This window comes from Cyclopterus lumpus, chromosome 13, assembly GCF_009769545.1.
Source record: "Cyclopterus lumpus isolate fCycLum1 chromosome 13, fCycLum1.pri, whole genome shotgun sequence".
Lineage (NCBI taxonomy): Eukaryota > Metazoa > Chordata > Actinopteri > Perciformes > Cyclopteridae > Cyclopterus > Cyclopterus lumpus.
Window position 1 is genome coordinate 19535935 of NC_046978.1, and position 11061 is coordinate 19546995.

Below are 11061 nucleotides of genomic sequence, written 5' to 3' on the forward strand. Positions count from 1 at the left end.
CACACACACACACACACACAGACAGACACACACACACACACACACAGACACACAGACAGACAGACAGACAGACACACAGACACACACAGACAGACACACACACACACACACACACACACACAGACACACTGACAGACACACACAGACAGACACACACACACACACACACACACACAGACACACAGACAGACAGACAGACAGACAGACAGACAGACACACAGACACACACACAGACAGACACGCACACACACACACACACACACACAGACACACACACAGACACACAGACACACGCACACACACACACACTGCGTGCTGAAACCCCTGCAGTCCAACGGAGCGTCTCAAACTTCGTCCGCGGTCCTCTGGCTCCACCTGACGGCGAACGCGTGAAACTGCAGCTCATCGTTTAAAGGGCTGGATGAGGTCACGTGTTTGTTCTCGTAACGCAGCAGAAGCCTGTTTATAACATTTCTCTGTGAGCACCATGAATACGTTATGTTATGATTATATTCACAGACGGAAAGTTTCCTGGAAAGAAATAATTAGGAATGCAAAAATAATTCAAATCTGCAGCAATTGAAGGCACACTGGGTTCTTTTTGTAAATGCTTATTTTGATCAATTGCTTGTTTTTATTTTCTGTACTTATATATTTGAATTGTTCTTTGGCTAAACTTGCTTTCTCTCCCCAATAAAGACTTTTCTTTTTCTTTTGATATTCAAATAATGCTTCTCTGCAGAAAATGTGTTGCGAAAAAACATCACTAGAGGATAATATGTAGCTTTATAATGAGAGTAAACATGTGTCAGTGTACACGCACGCACACGCGCACGCACGCACACACACACACTCCCTCCAGCGGTGGTCCATCGTGGGGATGAAGCGGTCGACCTGGGGGGCTCCGGGCTCATGGGGGGGGGGGGGGGACTTCGGGCTCGTGGGGGGGGGGGGACTCCGGGCTCATGGGGGGGGCTCCGGGCTCATGGGGGGGGGGGGACTTCGGGCTCGTGGGGGGGGGTGACTCCGGGCTCGTGGGGGGGGGGGGCTCCGGGCTCATGAGGGGGGGACTTCGGGCTCGTGGGGGGGGTGACTCTGGGCTCATTGGGGGGGCTCCGGGCTCATGGGGGGGGGACTTCGGGCTCGTGGGGGGGGGGTGACTCTGGGCTCATTGTGGGGGCTCCGGGCTCTTGGGGGTGACTTCGGGCTCGTGGGGGGGGGGGGCTCCGGGCTCGTGGGGGGGGTGACTCCGGGCTCATGAGGGGGGCTCCGGGCTCGTGGGGGGGGGGGGAACTCCGGGCTCATGAGGGGGGGGGGGGCTCCGGGCTCATGGGGGGGGGGGGGGGGTGCTCCGGGCTCGTGGGGGGCCGGCGGCCACTCACTCACACGCGGCTCTGAAATAGCCCCGACCTGCGGACTTCCAGCTATGCGTCGTGTCTGTCGCAGCCCGCCGGGTTAAGAATAGGAGCGCGCGGTGGTCGAGCTATTTCAGAAGGGGGGAGTGTCGGCCCGTCCTCGTGCTCGTGCAGTGTGAGTGGGAGGAGAATGGTATCCAAAATAAACCCCCTCGTGTCCAGAGCAGCCTGTATAAATAGCCCCGATGTGTCCAGAGCGCGGCGGTGCTGGGAGAGGTACAGCGAGGCTTGGAGACGGGACTCGAACCGACGACTCAGGCGGACCGACATTAAAAACCAGACCCACTTTGACCGAGACCGTCTGGGGGATCACTTGTCATTAGGACCGGAAGACAAAGCACTTCGTGATAAACAATAAGAAGATGTGTTCCGCTGCGTGCTTCACCTTGTCCCTGCTGTGCGTAACGTGCGCGGCGCTCTCCGCCCCGCTGGAGGCGGAGGACGTTGTACCTGTTCGGGTCAACCCGAGAGGCGGCGGCCGCTTCTGGAAGCGAAGCGAGGAGCAGCCGAGCTTCATCCTCAGCGCCTTCGGCCAGGACTTGACCCTGAACCTCACCCCGGACACCAGCTTCCTGGCGCCGTCCTTCAGCGTGCAGCGCGTCCGGGCCGGAGACCTCGGAGCTCCGGGTGCCCGGCGGACGGAGGAGAGCTCGGGGCGGCTCAGGGGTTGCTTCTACTCGGGGAACGTGGACCACGACGAGAGCTCGGTGGTGGCGGTCAGCCTGTGCTCCGGTATCCTCGGCACCTTCATCACGGAGGGGAAGGAGTACTTCATCGAGCCCAAACGTCGCGGCGGCCTCGGCCCAGACTCTGCAGAGCAGCCGCATGTCATCAAGAGGAAGACGGTCACCAAAAGCCACGGGGTCCCCCTCCGGTTTGACCACACGGCGGCGGAGGAGGAGGAGGAGGAGGAGGAGGAGGAGGAGGAGCACACCGGGGAACGTTTTACGCACGGCCACGGTGACGGTGACGCGCAGAGGGAACCCCGCCGGAGACGCTTTGTGTCCGCGCCTCGGTTCATCGAGACCCTGGTGGTGGCGGACTCCAACATGACCCACTTCTATGGAGATGAAATAAAGGTCAGACCCCTCCTTCCGGCGCACCCTGTCACAGGAGCCTCTGGCCCGTAAACACACCGCTCCGTGAAACACGCCTGGCAGAGGCCGGGGCCTGTTTTCCACAGGCTGAGCAACCAGTCAGGCAACAGCAATGTGAGCAATGCGCAGGCGCATTCCTGAGCTGTTGGTCACGATCTGACAGGTGAGCCGCAGAGGGGACCCACGGGGCGGGTCTGGTCGGGGACCCTCTCCTGCTGCCTGTCACACACAACAACCGATATTTAAATTCAGATCAATATGATGGGATGGAAACATGAAAATCATGCTACATTCCTACATTGGCTTACTTCTAATGTTTGGGTGTCTGTGAGTAGTGATGTGGAGGTCCTCGGGTTCAGGTCCTCATGTTTAGGTCCTCAGGTCCCATTGTTCAGGTCCTCAGGTCCTCAGGTTCAGGTCCTCATGCTCAGGTCCTCAGGTTCTCAGGTTCAGGTCCTCATGTTCAGGTCCTCAGGTACTCAGGTTCATGTCCTCATGTTCTCAGGTTCTCAGGTTCAGGTCCTCATGTTCAGGTCCTCAGGTTCTCAGGTTCAGGTCCTCATGTTCAGGTCCTCAGGTCATCAGGTTCAGGTCCTCATGTTCAAGTCCTCAGGTCATCAGGTTCTCAGGTTCAGGTCCTCATGTTCAGGTCCTCAGGTTCAGGTCCTCATGTTCAGGTCCTCATGTTCAGGTGCTCAGGTTCTCAGGTTCAGGTCCTCATGTTCAGGTCCTCATGTTCAGGTCCTCAGGTCCTCAGATTCAGGTCCTCATGTCCTCAGGTTCAGGTCCTCATGTACAGGTCCTCAGGTCCTCATGTTCAGGTCCTCATGTACAGGTCCTCATGTACAGGTCCTCAGGTCCTCATGTTCAGGTCCTCATGTACAGGTCCTCATGTTCAGGTCCTCATGTCCAGGTCCTCATGTTCAGGTCCTCATGTACAGGTCCTCATGTTCAGGTCCTCATGTTCAGGTCCTCATGTTCAGGTCCTCATGTACAGGTCCTCATGTACAGGTCCTCATGTTCAGGTCCTCATGTACAGGTCCTCATGTTCAGGTCCTCATGTTCAGGTCCTCATGTTCAGGTCCTCATGTACAGGTCCTCATGTTCAGGTCCTCATGTTCAGGTCCTCATGTTCAGGTCCTCATGTACAGGTCCTCATGTACAGGTCCTCATGTTCAGGTCCTCATGTACAGGTCCTCAGGTCCTCATGTTCAGGTCCTCATGTACAGGTCCTCATGTTCAGGTCCTCATGTTAGGTCCTCATGTTCAGGTCCTCATGTTAGGTCCTCATGTTCAGGTCCTCATGTTCAGGTCCTCATGTACAGGTCCTCATGTACAGGTCCTCATGTTCAGGTCCTCATGTACAGGTCCTCAGGTCCTCATGTTCAGGTCCTCATGTACAGGTCCTCATGTTCAGGTCCTCATGTTAGGTCCTCATGTTCAGGTCCTCATGTTAGGTCCTCATGTTCAGGTCCTCATGTTAGGTCCTCATGTACAGGTCCTCATGTTCAGGTCCTCATGTTAGGTCCTCATGTTCAGGTCCTCATGTTAGGTCCTCATGTTCAGGTCCTCATGTTCAGGTCCTCATGTTAGGTCCTCATGTTCAGGTCCTCATGTTAGGTCCTCATGTTCAGGTCCTCATGTTAGGTCCTCATGTTCAGGTCCTCATGTTAGGTCCTCATGTTCAGGTCCTCATGTTCAGGTCCTCATGTTAGGTCCTCATGTTCAGGTCCTCATGTTAGGTCCTCATGTTCAGGTCCTCATGTTCAGGTCCTCATGTTCAGGTCCTCATGTTCAGGTCCTCATGTTCAGGTCCTCAGGTCCTCATGTTCAGGTCCTCATGTTCAGATCTAATCAATTATATTTACTGTCCCTTTGTTGCCATAATATTTTAAAGTAACCATTGGTCACATTTTTTAGGGTGTATTGTATATTATGAGCAGGAGAAATACAGGTGGTGGCAAAGCAAAAGGTATTATAACATATTTTTATTTTGGTATATATATATATATATATATATATATATATATATACAGCTCGGTATTGATCACAAAGCTTTGAGGACCAATATTAAACGTTTGTTAATGTGGATTTGTAAAATATATCATACAATAACATAAAAAGGTATCCAGGTTCAGTGGATGATGTAAAAATGTTCCAGGTCCATTAATTGTTTACGATAACCCGATAATGAATATTTCCATGTTATTAAAGTCCAGCCCCTCCCCCCCCCACAGCACTACGTTCTGACCCTGCTGTCGATGGCCGCCCAGCTCTACAAGCACCCCAGCATCAAGAACTCCGTGAACATGGTGGTGGTGAAGATGTTGGTGGTGGAGGACGAGGAGGTCGGCCCGCAGGTCTCCAGCAACGGAGGCGTGGCCCTGAGGAACTTCTGCTCCTGGCAGCAGCTCTTCAACCCGGCCAGCCAGAGGCACCCGGAGCACTACGACACGGCGGTGCTCTTCACCCGGGAGGTGAGGACACACCTCCACCTCCAAGGAACGCTCACAAGAGAGATGTTGTACCTGGTTATATATATATACACACATATATATACATATATATGTGTATATGTATATATACATTAACTTGTTATGTTATATCTTTGGTGGCGTTAGCTCAAAGATGTATTTAAAAAAATATCTCAACTCAAGGTCCACTTGCCAGCTTTCTAGAGCGTCAAATGCCGCTCACAGTAAACCTAACTGTTGGTTTAGTTGTCTAATCCTAACTGTTGTTGTCTAAACCTAACTGTTGTTGTTGTTGTCTAAACCTAACTGTTGGTTTAGTTGTCTAATCCTAACTGTTGGTGTTGTCTAAACCTAACTGTTGTGTTAGTTGTCTAAACCTAACTGTTGGTGTTGTTGTCTAAACCTAACTGTTGTTGTTATCTAAACCTAACTGTTGGTGTTGTTGTCTAAACCTAACTGTTGTTGTTATCTAATCATAACTGTTGGTGTTGTTGTCTAAACCTAACTGTTGGTTTAGTTGTCTAAACCTAACTGTTGTTGTTGTTGTCTAAACCTAACTGTTGGTGTTGTTGTCTAAACCTAACTGTTGGTGTTGTTGTCTAAACCTAACTGTTGGTGTTGTTGTCTAAACCTAACTGTTGTTGTTGTTGTCTAAACCTAACTGTTGGTGTTGTTGTCTAAACCTAACTGTTGTTGTTATCTAAACCTAACTGTTGGTGTTGTTGTCTAAACCTAACTGTTGTTGTTATCTAATCATAACTGTTGGTGTTGTTGTCTAAACCTAACTGTTGGTTTAGTTGTCTAAACCTAACTGTTGTTGTTGTTGTCTAAACCTAACTGTTGGTGTTGTTGTCTAAACCTAACTGTTGGTGTTGTTGTCTAAACCTAACTGTTGGTGTTGTTGTCTAAACCTAACTGTTGTTGTTGTCTAAACCTAACTGTTGTTGTTGTTGTCTAAACCTAACTGTTGGTGTTGTTGTCTAAACCTAACTGTTGGTGTTGTTGTCTAAACCTAACTGTTGGTGTTGTTGTCTAAACCTAACTGTTGGCCCCTGATGGAAGGGGGTCCCGGCTCCCGTGTATGACAGTAACACAGGTGCACAGCTGTGGGGTCCCCCATCTGTCTCTCCTGGCAGACCCAGGATCAGCATGTGTGGGACTCCAGGTGAAAAGTGAGCGTGCTGAAGGGGGAACGCTGGAGATGGAATACTTGTGATGTTTTCCACGCAGGGGGAACGTCAACAGAGAGCACTCCAGACAGGAAATGGGTTCCTGAGGGTCTGAGTTGTGATTGGCTCGTTCTCCTTCTTCCATCTGGTATGTGCATGTAGGTGTTAGCAGACAGCCAGCTGCGCCGCTTGCAGCTGGATTTGACCACGAGCTTGGCATTCATCTGCTCAACTGAATTCCGTCGGCGTGTAAATCTGACCCTGGGTCAGCGGCGTGGTGGTGATGAATGCAACATGTGGGGCTTTGCTGTCTTGTGCCGGATTGGTCGAGGCGGTCGCCTCTTGGAGGAGGGCCCCGACGTGATGGAGACACTTTGAGTGGTCGGCTGGAGCCGGGGGGCCGAGTCCGGGTTTGAAAATGTGTCTCCGACCCGCTGTTGTGGAACTCTGTTGCATGTCGTGGACGTTTTATTTGTATTTTTTTTACTCGTGCATTTTCGTGGTTTCATACGGGTAAACGTGTGTGTTTGTCCGTCTGTCCACTCCCCCACAAAGCTTTGACCCCTCCTACTCTGACCCCCACAGATCTTTGACCCCTCCCACTCTGACCCGCACACATCTTTGACCCCTCCCACTCTGACCACCCCGCATCTTTGACCCCTCCAACTGACCCCACACATCTTTGACCCCTCCCACTCTGACCGCCACACATCTTTGACCCCTCCCACTCTGACCCCACACATCTTTGACCCCTCCCACTCTGACCGCCACACATCTTTGACCCCTCCCACTCTGACCCCACGATACTTTGACCCCTCCCACTCTGACCCCACACACATCTTTGACCCCTCCCACTCTGACCCCACACACATCTTTGACCCCTCCCACTGCAGACATGAGTAATGGATCTAATTGTGGAACAAGGTGGACCATCAGACGCTGAAGTGGCCTCCAGGTCCAGATGTGTTTTGAATCACAGCGGGTTCAGCCCTGTGGTTTCCTTTTGGGAAATGGGAGGGGGGGGGGGCGCGGGGGGGGGTGTAGGCGAGGCCCCGGACACATCTGTCCTCGTCCTACACATCCAGGCCTCTTCTGATCCACAACACTGTTCATTTCCCCCAAATCACAGTTATTTGTTTTGTTTAATGACGGACTGAGCAACATGGTTTTGATTTCTTTGGTTAAGAAGCGGATGGAAAAACAACCGGACGCAAACTGAGGGTCTGCTGTACACGATTAATAACACATTCATACACTCAATATCAATAATCATGTGTTCAACTCTGCCAGCTGTCTTTAAGCAAAGGTTCACGACCTTTCAAGGGAAAACCGCGTTAGCACAAGCTATCGAGACAATATGGCTCAACACGCTGATGGACCACGGACTGATTTCATTGGCTCCACAGCTCTTTGGTTTCAGTTGTGTTTCTATTGCAAGACCAAACAGGGAGGTAAACACATGCCAACAAACAACATTTCTTTAGGTCATAAGAGAACCAGTTCATGTTGGTTGACTACATGTGACGTTGGTGTGTCTGTGTCCTGAAGGCGTCGACCTCCGGTTCTATAAGTGTCTTAAAACGTGCATCCTCTCTCATGGACGAGGTCCAGATGATGACTTTGGACATCTGCTTTTGTACACTTTGGTTTCTCACCGTCTCCATGACGTCGGCTCTCCGGTCTCAGTGTGTGTGTGTGTGTCGATTTTTGTGTCCGCAGGACATCTGCGGACAGAAGAGCTGCGACACGTTGGGCGTCGCCGACGTCGGCACGATGTGCGACCCCAAGAGGAGCTGCTCGGTCATCGAGGACAACGGCCTGCAGGCCGCCTTCACGGCCGCACACGAGCTCGGTGAGCTTCAGTTTGTTCTGCGTGCCGCATTTGGCTTGTCGGTGCGTCTGAGCGTTCGTTTCCTCATCGTCGCCTCCCCCCCCCCCCCCCCCCCCCCCCTCCCCCGCTGCAGGTCATGTGCTGAGCATGCCTCACGACGACTCCAAGACCTGCGAGAGGCTGTTTGGAGACCTGGGAGGACATCACCTGATGGCGCCTCTGTTCGTCAGCCTCAACCAGACGGCGCCGTGGTCTCCCTGCAGCGCGCTCTACGTCACGGAGTTCTTCGACAACGGACACGGTAGGAAAGGCTCCAGGGTGTCGTCGTCGGGGTGGATTCAGAGACGAGGAGAGCGCGCTGTTATCCCTCTCCACGCTGCTTTCTTCGCTCCAACATGTGTCTCTGATGGCGGCTCGTGGAGATGGTTTATCTCGCCCTGAACGCGCTCGTCTCTCCTCGCCCCCTCCCGTCTTTTCCCGTTTCCTTCCCCCTCTTCCTCGTCTCGCGTGGCGCATCTCGTATTGTTGCACTCCTTCCTGTTCTTCGCCTCCTCAGCCAAAAGCAACAGCTGGCGTCAGCAAAATATGTTCTTGATGTTATTGTTGCCTTCAGATCTGAAGACGTCATTGGAGAGAATCATTAGTATAATGAACTATCATGGAAAAGCTGTCCAGATTCAGAGCGCTAGATTGCCAACGAAAGTGCTTTCCATTAGTTTGATTTAAATAATTTATTTTTATAGTCAGGACACAACTTGCTCTGAATACCTTTCCGCTGTTGTCATGCCTCACAGCGACACATCGACACACAGCACAACAGCTCTCACACAGCGTTTGCTTGGTGTCGCCACCCACAGGGGACTGCCTGCTGGACGTCCCGGAGAGCACCGTGCCGCTGCCGAGGGAGCTGCCGGGCACCACGTACAGCCTGGACCAGCAGTGCCAGCAGACGTTCGGGGAGGAGTTCGTCCAATGCCCCAACTCCTCGGACAGTGAAGTCTGCAGCCAGCTGTGGTGTCAGGAGGACGGGACGCTGCAGTGCTCCACCAGGAACGGCAGCTTGCACTGGGCTGACGGCACCCCCTGTGGCCGCAACGGGACCTGCCTCCACGGGGCGTGCAGGCCGACCCAGGAGGTGATGCAGCCGCCGGTGAGGACGCGTCTTTATTCTGGAAGGCTGAATTAATGAACAATTTAAAAAACTCTTTGTTGCCAACAGCTTTGGTTGGTCTGACCCAGAAGGAAGTGACTACTTTGCATATTTTCTTACAAAATCAGGTCCAATGGGCGACGCCGCAAGGGTTTCCCCAAACGACCTGAAACAAGAGTTCACCACAGAAATACTGGCCGTTTTCTAGTCTCTTTCAGCTCATTGTTTTGGTTGCATGGCCCATAAGTGAGTGTTTTGTTGACTCTCACAGCTCTCATAACCTTATTTTCAGTTCAAAAGTGCTAATAAGCACCAACTAGTTGAGTTGGTAGAAAAGAACTAGACGAATTGTTCATTTTGGACTTACTGTATGTTCATTCATAAATAAGGCTCATGTTGCTCACCATCTGAGGGACGGCCCATTGCTCAGCTGGCCTGGTATCCACAAACCCCAATAGTCCCAAAAAATGTCCCAATGGACCGGAAGCCCATTGATCCGCCAGCCCGTTACCTAAAAAACAAAGGCCCATTGTTTGGAAAATACACTATCTCCTTGCAACAAACGCCTCTGATTGGCTAGCATCGTCGTCAGGTCAAAGCCAATCGGAGGCCGAGTAGGGCGGGTCATGCCTTTGCCATAGTGGGGAAAAGAATAAGTTGTGACCTGGAGAGGTCTGATGATGTCACTCTGGGTGGTGATTGGCCATGTGTTGCATGAGTGTTTTGGGGGTTAACAGGATGTCGAACAAATAGACTTTTGTTGTTGTTGTTTTAGAATAATGGCTGGTTGAACCCTTCCCTTGATGTGGTATTATACTTGTTGTAGTTCTTAAGGATGCAGCCTTAAGCCCAAAGACCTCATCCACCTTGAAAGTATTTAACTTGGTTAACGTTCCTGATTCATTTCTCGCTGACGGCGTTTATTGTTTTTTTTCTCCGACAAGTCACTTCCTTTTGAAAATGTAAATATTTGATCATCTCAAACTGTGGGCGAACCCCAGTTGCAGATTGCGTGACACAATCTAAAGTTCCAGAACAGTTTGATCCGGTTTGGACCGCAAAGAAAAAATACATAAAAAGGTTCCATTGTGAAATCTGTTGTGTGATTCAGAGAAAAGTCTTCAGAGCAAAGTCAGCAGATCTAGATCCTCCAGCTGTAAGGGGCAGTTTTAAGTAGAAATACATGAATGAGAGGGTCAGAATACTGTAGTAGTAGTAGTATAGTAGTAGTATAGTAGTAGTAGCAGTAGTATAATAGTATAGTAGTAGTATATTAGTAGTAGTAGTAGTAGTAGTAGTAGAGTCAGTAGTAGTAGTAGTAGTATAGTAGTAGTATAATAGTATAGTAGTATAGTAGTATAGAGTCAGTAGTAGTAGTAGTAGTAGTAGTAGTTGTAGTATAGTAGTATAGTAGTAGTAGTATAGTACTAGTAGTAGTAGTATAGTAGTAGTATAGTAGTAGTAGCAGTAGTAAAGTAGTAGTAGCAGCATAGTAGTAGTATAGTAGTAGTAGTATAGTACTAGTACTAGTAGTATAGTAGTAGTAGTAGTAGTAGTATAGTACTAGTAGTAGTAGTATAGTAGTAGTATAGTAGTAGTAGCAGTAGTATAGTAGTAATAGTAGTAGTAGTATAGTAGTAGTAGTAGTAGTAGTATAGTAGTAGTATAGTAGTAGTAGCAGTAGTATAGTAGTAATAGTAGTAGTAGTATAGTAGTAGTAGTACTAGTAGTAGTATAGTAGTATAGTAGTATAGTAGTAGTATAGTAGTGGTATAGTAGAAGTATAGTAGTAGTATAGTAGTAGTAAAGTAGTATAGTAGTAGTATAGTAGTAGTAGTATAGTAGTAGTAGTATAGTACTAGTAGTAGTAGTATAGTAGTAGTAGCAGTAGTATAGTAGTAATAGTAGTAGTAGTAGTAGTAGTA

General features: G+C 50.1%; 1 protein-coding gene across 1 annotated transcript in view; it reads left to right on the forward strand.

Annotated features, from left to right (window-relative positions):
• The first annotated feature begins 1777 nt into the window (after positions 1–1777).
• Positions 1778–11061, forward strand: part of LOC117741171 (A disintegrin and metalloproteinase with thrombospondin motifs 8-like) — an 18957-nt gene continuing 9673 nt past the window's right edge. Inside the window, exons 1-5 of the mRNA XM_034547999.1 lie at positions 1778–2494; positions 4750–4989; positions 7875–8007; positions 8120–8287; positions 8844–9136. Of these exons, the coding sequence (XP_034403890.1) occupies positions 1778–2494; positions 4750–4989; positions 7875–8007; positions 8120–8287; positions 8844–9136 (1551 nt within the window). The remainder of the gene's footprint in view (positions 2495–4749; positions 4990–7874; positions 8008–8119; positions 8288–8843; positions 9137–11061) is intronic.